Here is a 19,881-nt window from a genome sequence, read left to right as displayed (position 1 = left end):
AAAATATTAGTATTACAAGACTAAATAATAAACCAATTACAGACATGAAGGTGGGCAGCTGTGTTTAGAGGGTGGTTATTACAGCAACGGTAGCCTATGCCTTACTGCAACAGTCAAACAAATATTGCATAGGGGCAATTCCATACAGGTTGGCCCAAATATGTTTTTGATCTTCCTGAAATAAAATACATAGAAATGTAATTTGGGGGAAGGATGTTCAGCATACCTTTGAAGTCTATTTCCAAAATGATAATTGAGAAATAATTCATTCACATTGGAAAATTGGTGGCATTTCGCCTTACCCAGGCCTTCTTTAAGACACTACAACAATGAGTCTGTAGATGCTACAAAGCGAGTCATGCTCTCATTTGAAACCTTAATGTGGGCTCTGAAATATGAGTAATGTTTTGTCATTCATTTCTGAATAATACAAATATATACTTACATATCTCAAAAGTACCCATTTTGATAAAGTACATTTTTAGATATTGTTTTAAACAATACACGCTTTCTAATATGGAATGTGTAATAAGAATCATGCATCTAATATAGATCATGCGGTGTTTAGCTATGGGGTTTTCTTACGTTGGCTTCTCGTTGGTGATGAGCACTTTGACCTTGTTCAGGGCCTTCTTGGCACCGGTGGGAGCAGGGAGGGCAGCAGGCACAGGCTTAGTGTGGGCAGGGCTGGCATGGGGGCTGGCGATATAGACCTTCTTACCCCCGCTGCCCGGGGGTTTGGAGTGAGAGAAGTCAAAGATGAAGACAATGCCTTCGCTGGTCAGCACTGAGCATGAAAGAAGAGAGAGCAAGGGAAGAGATTATGACAGGTTTGAAATCTATTTAAAGTTAAAAATATATATAAATCTTATTATTAACTGGACTGTAATGACTGCTCTAGGATCAACAGGTCTGGGATCTGTTCAAAGGAATGTTGTTCAGGGGCATCACGCATCCCAAAAATCTGAGGGGGTACAAAGTTTGAGGATGGCTGGGGGGTGGTCCGGAGGGGCAATATGCCATCCGTAAATTCAATAATTGTTTTCATTTTTTAAACATTAGTCACAACAATAGACAGTGTGCTTAAACTAATAACACAAATTTGAATACATCATTTAAACATTCACAGTGTAGGTTGGAAAAAGTATGTGAACCCCTAGGCTAATGACTTCTCCAAAAACTAATTGGAGTCAGGGGTCAGCTAACCTGGAGTCCAATCAATGAGACGAGATTGGAGATGTTGGTTAGAGCTGCCTTGCCCTATCAATTTTTTTTTTGAGTTCGCTATTCACAAGAAGAATTTCCTGATGTGAACCATGCCTCGAACAAAAGAGATCTCAGAAGACCTAAGAATTGTTGACTTGCATAAAGCTGGAAAGGGTTACAAAAGGATCTCTAAAAGCCTTGATGTTCATCAGTCCTCAGTAAGACAAATTGTCTATAAACAGAATAAGTTCTGCACTGTTGCTACTCTCCCTAGGAGTGGCCGTCCTGCAAAGACGACTGCAAGAGCACAGTGCAGAATGCTCAAGAAGAATCCTAGAGTGTCAGCTAAACACTTACAGAAATCTTTGGAACATGCTAACATCTCTGTTAACGAGTTTACGATACGTAAAACACTAAACAAGAATGGTGTTCATGGGAGGACACCACGGAGGAAGCCACTGCTGTCCAAAAAAACAATGGCTGCACATCTGAAGTTTTCAGAAGTGCACCTGGATGTTCCACAGCGCTACTGGCAAAATATTCTGTGGACAGATGAAACTACTTTTGAGTTGTTTGGAAGGAACACACAACACTGTGTGGAGAAAAAGGGGCACAGCACACCAACATCAAAACCTCAACCGTAAAGTATGGTGGAGGGAGCATCATGGTTTGGAGCTGCTTTGCTGCCTCAGGGACAGGACAGCTTGCTATCATCTACAGAAAAATAATTCCCAAGTTCATCAAGACATTTTGCAGGAGAATGTAAGGCTATCTGTTCAGCAATTGAAACTCAACAGAAGTTGGGAGATGCAACAGGACAACCACCCAAAACACAGAGGTAAATTAACAACAGAAGAAAATACACCTTCTGGAGAGGCCCAGTCAGAGTCCCGACCTCAAACCGATTTAAAATGCTGTGGCATGATCTTGAGAGCCGTTCACACCAGACATCCTAAGAATATTGCTGAACAGAAACAGTTTTGTAAAGAGGAACGGTACAAAATTCCTCCTGACCGTTGTGCAGGTCTGATCCACAACTACAGAAAACTTTTGGTTGAGTTTATTGCTGCCAAAGGAGGGTCAACCAGTTATTAAATCCAAGGGTTCACATACTTTTTACACCCTACACTGTGAATGTTTACACAGTGTGTTCAATTAAGACATGAAAACGTATAATTGACTGTCTATTATTGTCACTAAGATGAAGATCAGATCAAATTTTATGAACAATTTATGCAGAAATCCAGGTAAATCCAAAGGGTTCACTTACTTTTTCTTGCCACTGTATGCACCAACAAGGCTTTTCATCAATATGCAGCGTTTATTAATCTACTGTACTTCAACAACAGATGTACTCACAATGGATTTTGTCTGGATATTTTCCATTGATCTTGCTTTTTAGTCCAGGAAAACCTCCCCATAATGTTTGAATTAGTGGAATGGGATGATTTTTTACATGAAAAAACATGTTTACATTAATGGGGTAAACCTTCTCTAAAAGGATGTATTAGGCTGTTTGATAGGTCTAAATCCCAACCAATCCATCCAATGTGAGTACATATGTTTTTTAAGTAGATCAAAAAAGCTATGGTACTCTAGCTGTAGTCAAGCTGCTTATGCTGAAAAGTCTTGTTAGTGCATAGGTCAAATTAGCTTTTGAATTTCCTGTCTTTTTCAATGTGAGTCAAAAGCTAATATTTAACAGAAAACACCAACTGTAAAAATATCTTAATTACATAACTAATGTATATAATGATTTAAAATGTGCATACATTTGCATAAGAGGAACACATTTACCACAGTACCCAACTTCCCCCATGACAGATGTTCTGAATACAGTCACAGGTAAATGTGACTTCCTTGCTGTTATAAAATGGTAACCAACATATTTTCAACAAAACATTGTTTTGATAAGTATGTTTAATTTTATAAGCAAATTCATACAAGTTCATTCTTCCACCAGTCCAGACAAAAATATGGTTGTTAGTACTTTTGGTCATGTTGCTAGACGGACAGTTTTTTTTTAGCAACAAAAACCGATGTGTGAGCAACTACAGGGCAAAACAGACAGGTTTGGCTTAGACTGTTGACAACATATAAACTATATTTAGTCTCCAAATGTTTATTGAAAACATAAAAACATTGTTAGTTAGCTACAGTACCTTCAGAAAGCATTCATACCCCTTGACATATTTGACATGTGTTACAGCCTGAATTCTAAATTTATTCAAATGGATTTGTGTCTCACCCAGCTACACACAATACCCCTAAAAACATGTTAAGACATTTTAGCAAATGTATTGAAAATGAAATACAGAAATATTCACACCAGAGTCAATATTTTGTAGAATAACCTTTGGCGGCGATTACAGCTGTGAGCCATTTGGAAAAGTATAAGAACTTTGCACACCTGGATTATACAATATTTGCCAATTACACTTCTCCAAATTCTTCAAACTCTGTCAAGTTGTTTGCTGATCATTGCTCGTCTTGCCATAGATTTAAGCCGATTTAAGTACAAACTGTAACTAGGCCACTCAGGAACATTCAATGCCGTCTTGGTAAGCACCTCCAGTGTAGATGTGGCCTTGGTTTTTGTCGTGCTGAAAGCTGAATTCATGTCCCAGTGTCTGTTGGAAAGCAAAACTGTACGAGGTTTTCCTCTAGGTTTTTGCCTGTGCTTTATTCCGTATTCATCTTGTCTAATTTTTCCTTATTTTTTTTCTCCCTAATCTCGTGATTATGATCTTGTTTCATTGCTGAAACTCCACAGCGGGCTCTGGAGAGGCGAAGGTCGAGTCATGTCCTCCAAAACATGACCCGCCAAGCCACACTTCTTAACACGTGCTCGCTTAACCCAGAAGCACCAATGTGTCTGAGGAAACACTATTCAACTGACGACCAAAGTCAGCCTGCAGGTGCCCAGCACGGCTCTAGCGACTCCTTGTGCCAAGTAAAGCCCCCCCGGCCAAACCCTCCCCTAACCTGGATGACGCTGGGCAAATTGTGAGCGGCGTTATGGGGCTCCCGGCACGGCCAGAAAAATTCAAGTGGTGTGAATACTTTCTGAAGGAACTCCAAAAGGTCAGATTAGGAACAGCAGGTAGCCTAGTGGTTAGAGCGTTGGGGCAGTAACCAAAAGGTTGTTGGATCGAATCCGGAGCTGACAAGGTAAAAATGTCGCTCTGTCCCTGAACAAGGCAGTTAACACACTGTTCCCTGGTAGGCCGTCATTGTAAATAAGAATTTGTTATTAACTGGCTTGCCTAGTTAAATAAAGATTAAATAAAATAAAAAAGAACGAAGAGGTGGTGTTTGCTCAGTTGTGTCTAGGAAATTATACATTGAACTCATCACTACATCTGGTTGGCAAGCATATGAATGGTTTGTGTGCGGAGTGTATGGTTGATTAAACAATGAAGCATGTTGTTGTTAAGTACCGGTATGTGGAAGAGAAGGAAAGATTCATGTGTAGGGTTATTGAGATTCGTCACTCTGACAGAGCTCCAGAGGTCCTCTGTGGAGATGGGAGAAACTTCCAGAAAGACAACCATCTCTCCGGCACTCCACCAATCAGGCATTTATGGATGAGTGGCCAGACAGAAGCCACTCCTCAGTTAAAAGGCACACGACAGCCCGCTTGGAGTTTGCCAAAAAGCACCTTAGACCTTGACAGAAAGATTCTCTGGTCTGATGAAACCAGGATTGACCGATTTGGCCTAAATGCCAAGTTTCACATCTGGAGGAAACCTGGCACCATCCGTTTGCAAAAAGGCAAAAAAATGGCAGCCGCAACCAACCATCGACATATATATAATCCATAGATGGCAGTTCCCATTCAAGTCAAGACTGGCAGCCATTGCTAGTGTACCCATGAGTTTAAAACAGTCATATTGTCAGGGTTAGAGATTCCAAAACCCTTCTATGGATTATATGTCTACGGCCACAAAGCAACAAGCTGTTCCTCGAGGAGCGATAGGAGTGGGGAAAAAGGTGCTTGTGCATTGATAAGCACGCCAAAGACGGCATGAACAATAATTCATAATATAAAAAGGCATTTATAAAAGCTTTTCACACACCATATCCTGCTGAACTCGCAAAATAACTTGATTACGGCACAAATTAAAATGTGGCATTGACTCACGTTTCAGCATTGTCTCAATGAAGAGTTCGGCGTTCGACTAGCCATGTGTGACATTCACGCGCAGTTGGCGGGCTGCGAGCCTTATACAATGTCGTATTACGGATGAAGCCTGACCTGGAATTTGAAACTAACTGAAGCTGGCTAGCTTCAGGGTAGCCTAGTGGCGGCAGGGTAGCCTAGTGGTTAGAGCGTTGGGCTAGTAACCAAAAAGTTGCAAGTTCGAATCCCCGAGCTGACAAGATAAAAATCTGTCGTTCTGCAATGGGCAGAACGACGGCCCACTGTTCCTAGGACGTCATTGAAAATAAGAATTTGTTCTTAACTGACTTGCCTAGTTAAATAAAGTTAAAATAAAAAAAATAAAAGCCTGAGTAGATCTAGCTTACTTCGTGGTTTACCATGCTGGTAAGAGACACACACGAAGCACCATCGCTCTCTGTTAGTCTAATGGCTGGGATGCCAGTGAGATGTTCAACTAGGAAACAACTCGGCTTACAAAATGGCTTCCTCTCCATGTACAAGTATCGTCCCCTCAGCTTCTAAATCTCTTTTTAGAAGGTCTAGCAATGCATTATTTGCCTCAACAAGCACCCCATGTTAAACCTGAATACCTGTATTTATATTCTCCTTCCCAACTATCCCTCTACCCCCTCAGTGTTCCTCTGGAGAGGCCTGCCTCGGATGAATGAGACCAGGAGCAACCACCTAATACAACCACGTCTCACTGAAGAATCATTAAGGCAAGACTGAGGAGTACAATACTATGGTCTAAGAGAGAGCGGTGTCATGAATGAGTAGTGCCGAGGGCAGGTGGGTCACCAGAGGAATCAGAGGCATACACCAATATATGCTCACATACAAACGTGTAACAGGGTAAAGAATGTGCCGTGATCTCACTCCACAGCTAGCTTGAAATGTCGATTGGTATCTTTTGGATGGCTCAAACCCTTTGTATGTTTTCAAGGAGGACGATCACATGTGTTTGCTTGCTGAGGATCACTGGTTCGAGCCCAGTGTGGGACATGGAGAGTGGAAGAAGATAAACTGTTTAGCTTTAGCACTACACACCTGATTCAAATCATCAACACTGGATGATAAAGTTGATCATTTGATTCAGCTAGGGCAAAACAAAATGTGCAACCCTTTGGGTCCCCAAGACCAGAATTAAGAAATGCTGTTCCATCTAGACTAATCACATTTCGCCACCTCACCTCTCCCTGGCTACCGTATGGAGACATGATCCAACTGTGTGAACACATTGACTATACTTCAACATTTGTTTGTTACGTGTACCTTTCTCAAGCATTGCTTGATTTGCAAACAAAGTAATTGTGACACTATTTATGTTTTTCAGGTGATCATGGTGACAGTTATCATAGATGGGCAACTCTCCGGAATGCAATTAGTTTAAATCAGTTAAGTTTGCTGGGGCTGGGGAAAAGGTGTGACACCAAATCAGTCCCCGAGGGCTGGAGTACTACGATGAGGATGACCAGATCGAGATGGAATCAACAGACTTGATGCAGGATCCAGCATGATCTGATACAGGGCTCTCCTAGAGAGTTTCAGTCGTGTAAGTGTTCTCCAACCCCTTAATTTAGTGCACTTGACTCTAATAACTAGGTGGTTGATAAGCTACAGGAGGGAAAATCTCCAGGAGCCCTGAACCTCCACCTTGTCCCCCCACCCTATTATTTTATAACCTCTCTCTACTATAGACGTCTTTGGTGATTGGACTGAGAGGGATGGAAACAAAGACCACTTGCAGCTACCACATTTAACAATGTGTGAATCATTCACCATTACATTTTTTTTTTTTTTTTAAGTACTGATTACTACAATCATGTTGGTAAGGTTGACGTGAGTGAAATATGTTTTTATATTGTAATATTTCTGTAACTGGTCTCATCACATGGGGCTTGCATTTCGATAGCCAAGGTTTTAATGAATTACACAATTGTCAGAAAGTCAGGATAAAAATCAGGCAAAGAGGCTGCAACATTACCTGGACAAATACAGTATGTATTATTTGGGGTGAGAATCAAAATAATATTACCGATATGGGCAAAGAGTAGCAAATACCGACGATCAAGGTAAGAATAGACATAACTATAACATTCTACTTCTGTTTGATGAAACTGTCATGGCATTACGCTATTGTATGTCACTTGAGCATTGGTTTGATTAGCGAACGTAGCTAACTACGGTGGAGAGGTTGATTTGATGCAACAAAATTAACGTTTGTAGCTGATCTGACCGTATGGCTATTAGATAGTTAATCTTCCTTGAATTTAATTCTGAATATGGCTGAGATAACTGCAGAAAAGAAGAATGTTGAGGGTCAATGTTGTCAAGGTACAACGAGATAGCAAGCCAGCTAGTGCTATAGCTGGCCTGCTCGGACAAAACATGAACTGTATCACATTAGTGGAAACCAAAACTGTTCTCAGGGCAGGTTTACAGGTTTTGACTAGCAGAAGTTACTTTTCGTAGCACAGGCCTGTGCAATTATTTTCCATGGAGGGCCACATTATAATATATTTTTGCCATTGCGGGCCAGAATCATATTACAGGATTATACATCATGTGTATGACTGTTCACAGATATATCTACTGTAACTCACGTCCAGATATGCTACTTTTTTAACATACACAGAAATAAACCACATCCATGTTCTCCTTTTGGTAGGTATTTTTAAACATGCATTGAACTACATGGAGGGAAAAGTACACTGTGCATTCAGCACCACGGACAGAACTCTTGTTAATGGGTATGCACAAAAACGAGAGAGAGCTCAACATTACATTTAAACTACTCAATCAGTGTGAGGAGTGAAGTCTCTGATGGGCATTGACTAGAGCAGTGAAGTCAGGTATAGTTTCTGGCGTCAAGTTGCAGGTCAGTGGGAGCGTTATCCACATTGAAGTTGAAAGGAGAGGAAACCAATAGCATGTCATTTTCCAACACTTTGAAATCCTCAAAACGACGAGAAAACTCACTGTTCAAAGCACGCAGCAGCGATGTATACTTCTCCCGCTGGTCATCTGATAGAGAACAGACTAGTAGTGTCGGAAGGTGGGTGAGATTAATGGCTTCTACTTGGCGGGCCAGGAGGTGTCATTTTCCCTTGAAGGCTTTGACAAGGCTGTACAACTGATGTGCAAAAAGCCACATGTAGTTTGGAATTCAGTTCTTTCACGAGGGCCATGATGTCCACGGTGAAGGCAAAATCCGCCAACCATTCTTTATCTTGCAGTTGAGGGAAAACCACATTTTCCTTTCATTTGCAAAAACTCAACAATCTCCGACTTCAGGTCCCACACCCTTTTAAGCACTTTGCCCAAACTCAGCCATCTCATGTTTGTGTGATAGGGGAGATCTGCACGACCCGACACTGTCTCTTCCAACAGTGAGACAAACTGCCTGTGGTTTAAAGATTTTGCTCCTATGAAGTTCACCACTTTAGTGACTGTATCCACAACATGGCTCATTATCAGAACACATTTACAGAGCACCTCCTGATGAATAATGCAATGCAGGAAAGTAATTTCCGATCTGGGTTCAGCTCAGCTACTTGAGCTTGTATCCTTTTTTCCTGTCAAGTATGGGCAGCCATCACTGGTCACACTGGATAACTTTTCACTGGATAACCTCCACCAATAACTATTTCCCTGTGGTTGTGCTCTTCATTGACTGCACTGAAGCAAGCTCCTCTGTAATTTCAAAGTCTGGGGTAATGCCTCGTAAAAATATCAACAGAGCAGTGTCACGTGCATCACTGCTCTCATCCAGGGCCAAGGATAAATCCTTTACCTTGTCTTTCAACTGTTGTTCCATATTCTCTGCGATGTCCTCAACACGCCGTGCCACAGTTCATCTTGACAGGGAAACATTTCAAACAGATGTTTCTTGTCGGGGCAAAGTATTGCTGCAGTCAATTAAACTTTCTTTAAATTAATTCGCCCTCAGCGAATGGCTTGCTATGTTAAGCAATTTTGTGGCTAGCTCTCACAATTCTTCCGTTTGCTGAATGCAGTTTTGTTAAAAGACCTTTCTGCTTTTGCAACTGAGAAAGCAACTCTTTCGATGCACTTGCCTACTGCTCAGAAGACATATTCCTATATTTCTCTACAACTGTCAGGACAAGTTGTAGTCTTTCAATACAGCGATGCTCTCTTCGCAGACTAAGCACACAGCTTTCCCTGCCACCTCAGTAAAGACATTTTTCAATGTCCACTCTTGCTGGAACACTCTATATTCATTGTCTACCTTTTCTTAAAAAACTCATTTTTGCGCAATTTCTAGCTAGCTACTATCTCTAACGGTGATGTGTGTCGGCCTGTCAGTCACGGTCTGTCCTCGTGCAGTTGTTATTTATACGTGCCTTCAAAATAAATGTCCCACAAGCGGTGGGAGTTAAATCATTACACAAAGGCGAGTATTCATTGGGCTTTTAATTTGAACAACAAATACGTTTTTTCAAAACTTTTCAAAAATTATTTGTGATCTGAGCATGATTCCGCAGGCCGTATTGAATCATGTTGCGGGCCGCATATGGCCCCCAGGCCGGCCTTTGCCCAGGGTTAGGAGAACTTAAGCAGCAGGTTAGGAAAAGTGGTAACTAAAATGCTACAATTGTCCCCAACGCGACACAAACATATGTAGCTACAACCAGGCCTTCCCTGAGAACAGTCTTGGTTTCCACTAATGCGATGCTGCGAACCCGTGAGGTAGCAACTAACATGCTGACCAGACTGGACACGTCGCGTGCACGAGTGCCGCAATAAATTTAGGAATCCATGTTATTCAATTATTGCACCCACACTGCTCACGCGCGCCAACCAGCGTCTGCGTTGCCACGGGCTAAAATAGAAGTTATTCCTATTTCTGACGCAGATCGAGCAGCAAGTCCTGCCTCTCCCATCTCCTCATTGGTTTATAGAACCAGGTACCCACGTGCCATCTCCTCATTGGTTATACCCACGTGGGTGATTGAAAGACGAAATGTTTTGCCGGTTGTCGTGGTAATACTATGAAAGTGTAGATGCCAATCACCATATTTCAAAGATGAAAAAGCCTGGAAGGAGGAGAGAACTAGAAACGATTTGGTTGGCCGTTTTATGTGTGGATTAATTGTTGGAGTAGAGGACCTTGTGCATTTCAGGTAAAATAACAACTCAATTTTTATATCCCAGGACAAATTAGCTTGCAAAAGCAAGCTAGCTAAATAGGGCAAATTAGCTAGCAAGTGCAAGCTAACTAGCTAAATTGCCATACATGTTTAATGCTTTTCGACATGTCCCAAAATGAATGTCATTGGTTGAGAGTTTGTTTTGATATTTTAACCTGCGTGTCGTGATCGCGTTTGGTATAGGGGGACAAAATAAATGTATGCATGATAGCACACGATGGCGCATGCGCGCAGCCGGTTTGGGTTCCGTGTAACGGTACAAAGTCCACTAATGAAACGGATACAATTCCAATAAAGGCTATCTGGCTTGAAATCAATTTGGAATTTTTTCAATTTTGAATTTGTTATCGGAATGTAACGTAAGCTAGCTAGATAAAAACTGTTGCTAAGATACGAGAGTGGCTAGGTTTAAGTTGTGTCACAGCTCGGTACCCAATGAGAACATGCTGCATTTCTAACTTTGAATGAGACTGTAGGATCTGTAATCGTAATTCTGTCCATCTTCTTCTGTTTCTCCTTCAACAAAAATGAAATATTAGCCTGTTAGCTCCCATGTAATTAGTTAGCTTTCCATCATTGTTTGCTATAAAAGATAGTAAATAAAATATTTGTTTTGATTAAATCAACACCTTTCTCGAATATTCTAAAGTGGTCATAATTAATCTTTCTCTGTGGCTCGACTGTCACTTGACAACTTTGTGGAATTTCTTAGGGGTCCCTTCAAAAAGTGCCTTTGTGATAATGCTAATAACAATAAAAATTGTTTTAACAAGACAACTAGTGAATAGATCGCAGCGTCATCTAGTGACCATTTAGGGAATGGAGTTCTCAGCTGTGGCGGCAAATTTCGTTCAGGAATACAGAGTATTGACGGAGAACAGAAGAGGTGAAAAAACTGACTTTAACATGTGTTGGCAAATCAAAATTTAATACAAACATATCTCCACCTCTATAATGTAAAAATGTATATTTTTCTGCATATCTAAGCATCTTCTTCTGTTTCTGTCTATCCTCCTGACTGGTGGTTATTTTTTGAAAGAAACTAAATATGCTTCTCTGCATCTCTGCTATAATCTGGGTAAAAGATTGAAAGGAATGTGAATCAGTACATTTAGTTATTGCTTGCTTTTCAAAAGTCTATCAACCTTGCCAGCAGGCATGCAAGCTAAGAGTTAGCCAAGCTAGCTACTCTTACTTGATTGATAGCCTGAAGTTGCTTCTTGGTAGCTACTTAAGACATTGGGAACCTATCTGGGCTAGCTAAAGCCAACTTCATAAAATGTCTATGTGCCTGGTAGTATTAGAGAAAAAAAAAAAGAAAAAAAAAAAAAACTGACAAATCTGAGACTTTATACCTCTGTTTTTTACATTATTAAATGGACTGTAAATATCTAACACATAATTAACTTCTTCGGGGTAGGGGGCAGCATTTTCAATTTGGATAAATAGCGTGCCCAATTTCAACTTCCTTCTACTCATCCCCAGAATATAAGATATGCATATTATTAGTAGATTTGGATAGAAAACACTCGGAAGTTTCTAAAACTGTTTGAATCATGTCTGTGAGCATAACAGAACTTATGTAGCAGGCGAAACCCCGAGGACAAATCATTCCGAATTTAAATTTGTTTGGGGTCACTTTCTTTTCAATGAGCTTTCATTGGGACACCAGATTTCTAAGGGACTTGTTTGCAGTTCCTACCGCTTCCACTGGATGTCACCAGTCTTTGGAAATTGGTTGAGGTTATTCCTTTGTGTAATGAAGAAGTATGGCCATCGTAAAGGAGGGTCACTCGAAGTAAATTGTTTGAGAGAGGCACATTACCAAAAAAGTTGCGTCAGTTTGTTTTCTTTTTGTATTGAACACAGATCATCCCGTCTTCAAATTGATCGATTATTAACGTTTAAAAATACCTAACGTTGTATTACAAAAGTAGTTTGAAATGTTTTGGTAAAGTTTACATGTAACTTTTGATATATTTTGTAGTGACGTTGCGCAAGTTGGAAGCTGTGTTTTTCTGGATGAAACGCGCCAAATAAATTGACATTTTGGATAAATATCGACGGAATTAAATCGAACAAAAGGACCATTTGTGATGTTTATGGGACATATTGGAGTGCCAACAAAATAATTTCGTCTTAAGGTAAGGCATGAATTATATTTTTATTTCGGCGTTTTGTGTCGTGCCTGCAGTGTTGAAATATGCTACTCTTTGTTTACTGTTGTGCTATCATCAGATAATAGCATCTTATGCTTTCGCCGAAAAGCCTTTTTGAAATCTGACATGTTGGCTGGATTCACAACGAGTGGAGCTTTAATTTGGTATCTTACATGTGTGATTTAATGAAAGTTTGATTTTTATATCATTTTATTTGAATATGGCGCTCTGTATTTTCCCTGGCTATTGGCCAGGTGGGACGATTGCGTCCCACCTACCCCAGAGATGTTAACAAAGATTGACTTCCAACTGAAAGATAAGCTTTCTACAAGCAGGCAGGGAATCTGCTACAAATAACATTAAACCTGTGAGATTAAGGAGTTAGTGATTGAGAGAACAGAGATTGACATAGTATGAAAGAGTGAGAGAAAGCAAGACCAGAGAAAAGAGATCTATAGAACATGGCACAGTAGGTGGGTGATTGCTGCTTACATGCTAGGTTGGATGGATCGAAGGGGTCAAAAGAGAAGGAGAGGATGTTCTCTGCATAGCTCTTCTTCCACAGCTTGGTCCCTGTGTCTCCGTTCCACAGGACTATGTAGTTAGGTGGATGGATGGCCAGGAGAAGATCACGTGAAGCGTCCTGAGTCCACAACCAGTCCATATCTGAGAGCAAGAGGAAAAAGAGCGCGCGAGAGAGAGGAAGAGTAAAAAGAGCATATAAGATATATTTGAAATAATGTTTGTGGATGAATTTACTTCTTCCAAATAGTCAAATTTGATTTTCCTGTATTTTATATATACAGCGCATTCGGAAAATAATCAGACCCCTTGACTTTTCCCACTTTGGTACGTTACAGCCTTATTCTAAAATAGATAAGCAAAACATTTTCCTCATCAATCTACACACAAAAGCCCATGATGACAATACGCAAACAGGTTCAGAAATGTTTGCAAATGTATTAATTGTCCTTGAGTGGCCCAGCCAGAGCCCGACTTGAACCCGATCAAACATCTTCGGCGATGTAGAACATTGTAAAAATAAAGAAAAACCCTTCAAATGAGTATGGGTCCAAACTTTTCACTGCTAATGTATACACCACACACAGACACCAGTATTTGGGGAGTTTCTCTCAATCTTCTCTGCAGATCCTCTCAAGCTCCATCAGGTTGGATGGGGAGTGTCGCTGCACAGCTAATTTCAGGTCTCTCCAGAGACGTTCGATAGAATTCAAGTCCGGGCTCTGGCTGGACCACTAAAGGACATTCAGAGACTTGTCCTGCAGCCACTCCTGCCTTGTCTTGGCTTTCTGCTTAGGGTCGTTGTCCTGTTGGAAGGTGACCCTTAGCCCTCAGACTGGGGCGGAGTGCTCTGGAGCAGTATCTCTTTGTACTTTGCTCCATTTATCTTTCCCTCAATCCTGACTTGCCTCCCAGTCCCTGCCACTGACAAACATCCCCACAGCATGATGCTGCCACCTCCATGCTTCACCGTAGGGATGGTGCCAGGTTTCCTCCAGATGTGACACTTGGCATTCAGGCCAAAGAGTTCAATCTTTGTTTCATCAGACCAGAGAATCTTGTTTCTCATGGTCTGAGAGTCTTTAGGTGCCTTTTGGCTAACTCCAAGCAGGCTGTCATGTGCCTTTTACTAAAGGAGTGGCTTCTGTCTGGCCTGATTGGTGGAGTGCTACAAAGATGGCTGTCCTTTTGGATGGTTCTCTCATCTCCACAGAGAAACTCTAGAGCTCTGTCAGAGTGAAAATCAGGTTCTTTGTCACCTCCATGACCAATGCGCTTCTCCCCATGATATCTTAAGCTGGCCGGACGGCCAGTTCAAATCAAACTATTTGTCACATGAGCCGAATACAACAGGTGTAGACCTTACCATAAAATACTTACAAGCCCTTAACCAACAGTGCAGTTCAAGAAGAGTTAAGAAAATATTTACCAAATAAACTGAAGTAAAAAATGATAAAAAGTAACACAATAACGAGGCTATATACAGGGGGTACCGGTATCGAGTTAGTGTGCGGGGGTACAGGTTAGAGATCATTTGTGGCCATTCGATTCATTTTTCAGCAGTCTTACGGCTTGGGGGTAAAAGCTGTTAAGGAGCCTTTTGGTCCTAGACTTGGCGCTCCGGTATCGCCTGCCGTGCCGTAGCTGAAAAAACAGTCTATGACTTGGGTGACTGGAGTCTGGCAGTTTTATGGGCTTTCCTCTGACACCGCCTATTATATAGGTCCTGGATTGCAGGAAGCTTGGCCCCAGTGATGTACTGGGCCGTAAGCACTACCCTCTGTAGCGCCTTACGGTCAGATGCCGAGCAGTTGCCACACCAGGCGGTGATGCAACCGGTCAGTATGCTCTCGATGGTGCAGCTGTTGAACTGTATGCGGATCTGGGGACCCATGCCAAATCTTTTCAGACTCCTAAGGGGGAAAAGGTTTTGTCGTGCCCTCTTCACAACGGTCTTAGTGATAGGAAGTGTTAGTGGTTCAAAACTGCTTCCGTTTAAGAATGATGGACGCCACTGTTCTTGGGAACCTTTAATGCTGCAGACATTTTTTGATACCCTTACCCAGAGCTGTGCCTCAACATAATCCTGTCTCAGAAATCTACGGACAATTTCTTCGACCTCATGGCTTGGTTTTTGCTCTGACATGCACTGTCAACTGTGGGACGTCATATAGAAAGGTGTGTGCCTTTTTTTCATTGTTTAAATAGCCTAGTATCTGATTTCTGGGACTAGGATATTTGTCAGCTCAAAAGGATAATAACCTTGCTGAAAAATAAAACTATCCCAGGGTTTATGATATATCTAATTTTCATTTATTAATTATTCAAAATGTATGTCAGGGAGGTTTGGCTTAATGTACTTGAAAGGAAATCATTGATACAGGTTGTAATTTCTTGGTCTCTCGCTTTCTCAAAGTTAATGTAATAAATGCAGCAGTGGTCCTTTTCCAAGGTTCGGCTCTCACCTTGGATAGGTTTGGAGTGCTCCTGGATCTCACAGTGGGCAGTGCCACTCACCACATCCCACACGATAATCTTCCCTGCTGAATCTGCAGAGGCCAGCCTCAGAGAGTAGGGCGAGCTCAGGCTGTGGTGGTAGTTCTCCCTGGACCATTTCACCTACAGGCAGAGAGAGAGAAGGAGAGAGTGGGAGCAGGTGAGATGGTTTAGCCTATTTGAACATAGTCTCTAAAACCAAACAAATGTGCAAGAAAAACTCAGCTCTCTAGAACACACGAATAAAGACAACCAGAACCCAATTGACTACCAAATTACACACGCTGAACTTTCAAATACAATTTAACCCGGAAAGGCATGTGGCCCTGACAGCATCAGGAATTAAATGCTAAAACACAGTACTCCTGAGCTGCAGGATGCCTTATTCAAACCTGGTTTTGGAGAGTGGCTGCATCCCTGACATCCTATATAACCCCCATATACAAAAAAAAAATATATATATATATATATGTAAAAAAAATAATAATAATAAAAATAAAAAAAAGTGACAAATTAGAGCCTAATAACTATATGCATCACCCGTAACATGGGGAAACTGTTCTGCTGTATTCTCAATAGCTGAATACAGACCTTCCTCGGACAGCATAAAAGGCATTCTACCCAAACGCAGAACAGAGCACACACACACCTGCATGTTCATCAGAAACGCAGAGGAAAAGTACTTGCATGTTTTGGGGGAAAGTAGGCGACATCATAAAATCTATTTACTCGAACACACAGTATTAAAATTAAACAATAAAAATAGAATTTGGCAGAAGGGTGGGGGTTTGCTGCTGCTGCCCATATACATAGTCTTAATCACTGGCCACTTTAATAAATGGAACTCTTGTCACTTTAATAACATTTACATAACTTGCAGTACTCATCTCATATGTAAACACTGTATTTTATCCTATTCTACTGTATCTTAGTCTATACCGCTCTGACACTGCTCGCCCAAATATTATATATTCTTAATTCCATTCCTTTATTTTATATTTGTGTGTATTGTTGTGAAATTGTTAGATATCACTGCACTGTCAAAGCTAGAAACACAAGCATTTGCTACACCCACAATAACATCTGATAAACATGTGTATGTGACCAATAAAATGTGATTTGATTTCCGTTAGACAAGGGTTATATTTAAGTCCAACCCTGTTCAACGACTACATCAATTAACTAGCAGTGTTGTAGGGATGGGGTGTTTGAAAAAATGTCACTATTCGAAAAGTATCATTCATTTTTGTTGGATATAGAAATATTCAAAATACATGTGGTTTTTAATCATTTGAAATGTCATGGAATATCCATGTATGTAACAATGTCACATGGATAATTTTTATGTAATTTAGAAAAAAAATATTCTAAATACTCACTCAAGTAGTTGTGTTGTTGGACCGATCTGCAGCCCCTGAACTCAAAGATGAGGTCAGATTATTAATCTAAGAAGATTACCTTGTCCTAATATCACCAACAGAGCAAGATCTACAGGAATTTAACCTTCTTTGGGACATCAACTGGGCAATAACATTAACTTTAAGAAAACCTTGATTTTCATGATTTTCAAGAAAAAAGGTCAGGAATCAAAGCAGAAGACACGCCTTCAAATTAACAAATACCATGGTTGAACATGCCCAATGGTACAACTACCAGGGATTAAAAGTAAGTGCCTCTGGTTGATTTGGTCTGGCAGTGAATGAACTACAAGAAAAAGCCTGAAAAACATTTTACACAATAAAGCGAAAATTCGCAAAAATAAATATTCCTATCCAAATCTGGTGCAAAATATTCAATAGTATATTGAACCAATTGCAATAAATGGATGGAAGGTTTGGGGTCCAACCTGTAATTATAAGCATTGGGAGAAAAATCCAATAGAAAAATCTGCATACAGAATTCTGCAGAATTATCAAAAATATCAAAAAGAAAGTACCAAATAATGCACGCAGACCATAACAATTAAAGGGAATCTTTCAAGTTATCATAAAGAAAAAGGACAAACATTTTGGAACCATTTAAAATTAAACCCCAAAAGATCCTTACAATTCAAAAGCACTGGAACCCAAGAGCACAACCCTGAAAATAGTTCAGTCAGCTATTATCCAAACACACAGGGAAATCAATCCGAGAGTTATATAACATACATATTAAAACCTATCTGACAAATGGGGAAAATGAAACAAAACACAGAATTAACTAAATTGCTATTTGGCCCTCAAAAGAGAATACAAATTGACAGAATATCACTACTCTGTCAGAGATAGAAAACAGAGACAGATCCTAACCAAATATAGGTCCTGGATGGTAGGAAACTTGGCCCCAGTGATGTACTGGGCCGTTCGCACTACCCTCTGCAGCGCCTTACGGTCAGATGCCGAGCAGTTGACACACCAAGCGGTGATGCAACCGATCAGGATGCTCTCGATGGTGCAGCTGTAGAAACTTTTCAGGATCTGGGGGCCCATGCCAAATCTTTTCAGGTCTCCTGAGGGGAAAAATGTTTTGGGGTAGTGTGTATAGATTGTTTTCCTCAATTTTAGAATAAGGCTGTAACGTAACAAAATATTGAAAAAGTCCAGGGGTCTAAATACTTTTCGAATGCACTGTAGATACGGACTTGAGCACTTGGTGACCTATTGATTGAATTAATACATCTTGATGCTCCTGGACACATCAGTGAGGTAACTTGTGGTCATAGGGTTTTTCCGAGTCTTACATCAGACAACCTTGTCCAAGCGACCCAGCTGAGGTTGATCAGACCTCGACTTGTGTCCAGGGGGAGAATTATGCTGCTCCCCATGGATCTCCTCTCTTGATCCAGAGCCATCTTGAGGCTTTTTCAGCTGCCTTGATGGTTTTGCTAATGGACCTCCTCTTCGCGCCATTTATGCAGAATGTGCTGTAGGCTCTGTAGAGGGATTGCCCAACAAAACCCATGCAGCCTACCTCGATAAGCATGCACCTTCGAACCCTGCTTCCGATTTCTCTCGTACGCCTCTTCAAGATGATCTTCGCAAGGGACTGTCAGCTCCAGAATAATGATGGTCTTCGTGGACTTTGAGACCCCAGTTATGTCTGGTCTCAGAGTTGTCTTGACAATGTGCTGCGGGAACATGAGCTGCTTATACAGGTCTGCTGTCAACTCCCAGTCCTGAGCAGGAAGCTAGGATCCCTGCTGGTGGTTGGATTTTGAGCCTGGCTGCGCTCCAGCTCGAACAAAAGTCATCTTCTTACAGTTGGGCCGAGCTCGCTTACTCTTGCGGATTCCTGTGCAGATTGCTTCTGCGATGGTCATGAGAACCTGGTCATAGTCATAGTCATAGTGCCAGTGATAACAGCCCCCTCCCAGAGCTTTAGGACAGTGGCTTAGGATGTGCTCCAGTGTCCCTCTCGGAGCATAGCAGGCATGCAGGAGTACCCACTTTGCTCCAGCAGAACAGGTTTGATGGGCTGGGTAGAACATCATGCTGCCTGGATCAGGAACTTCTTGCGGTGTGGTCAAACCACAAGACTTTCCTGTCCACCGCCTGCTCCCACCTCATCTGGGGGCGGGGGTCCAAGACCAGCTCTTCACCGGGTCACTGCTCCCACCAGGATACTGTGGCGCAGCTGAGAGACAGCCTGCAGTACAGCCTCCTCTGCTCTCCATTTCCTCCCGGTCTTGACCACTATCCCTGCTTGGACCAGTTTTGGGTCCCTCGGATCCCTGTATTGGATAACTTCCCTCACCCAAGTTAACTTGAACTCCTTCCAGGGACTTCCGGGGCAGACTCAGCTTGTTGCTTTTCCCATCGAGGACAATGCTGCTCAGGTTCCTGGGCAACCCCAGCCACGTTCGGAGATGGCTTCTGAACTTCGCCTCCAAGTTTGACAGTGGAGATGAGCAGAGGCCAGAATATCCTCAGGAGGATGCCATGCTGATACATCCACACCTTGAACTTGCCGGGCAGTCCTAAACAGTCAACCTCTCTCAGCCAGCTCCTGACAGTTGGCCTGGATTGATGGGTCTTTCAGGCTGCTGTTAAACACATTGCCAAGGCTCTTCTGAGACGGTGGGGATCGGATTTGCTGCGGAATCGGTCTACGACCTTGACCCTTCAACACCATCGACCTCGATTTTGTTGGCTTGAAGCTCATTCTCGTCCATTCAATCAGCTTT

The 19,881-nt window shown here is 41.6% G+C and overlaps 1 protein-coding gene across 2 annotated transcripts in view; it reads right to left on the bottom strand.

Moving 5' to 3' along the window:
- Positions 1 to 19,881, bottom strand: part of wdr11 (WD repeat domain 11) — a 142,135-nt gene that overhangs the window by 104,688 nt on the left and 17,566 nt on the right. For both annotated transcript variants that reach the window (XM_071379724.1, XM_071379725.1), the window contains exons 3-5: positions 15,689 to 15,842; positions 13,194 to 13,367; positions 586 to 787 (exon numbers count right to left, since the gene is read on the bottom strand). In XM_071379724.1, the coding sequence (XP_071235825.1) occupies positions 586 to 787; positions 13,194 to 13,367; positions 15,689 to 15,842 (530 nt within the window). The remainder of the gene's footprint in view (positions 1 to 585; positions 788 to 13,193; positions 13,368 to 15,688; positions 15,843 to 19,881) is intronic.

This window comes from Salvelinus alpinus, chromosome 32, assembly GCF_045679555.1.
Source record: "Salvelinus alpinus chromosome 32, SLU_Salpinus.1, whole genome shotgun sequence".
NCBI classification, from domain to species: Eukaryota; Metazoa; Chordata; class Actinopteri; order Salmoniformes; family Salmonidae; genus Salvelinus; species Salvelinus alpinus.
The sequence above is the reverse complement of the archived record's forward strand: the minus strand, read 5'-3'. Positions and strand labels throughout refer to the sequence as shown.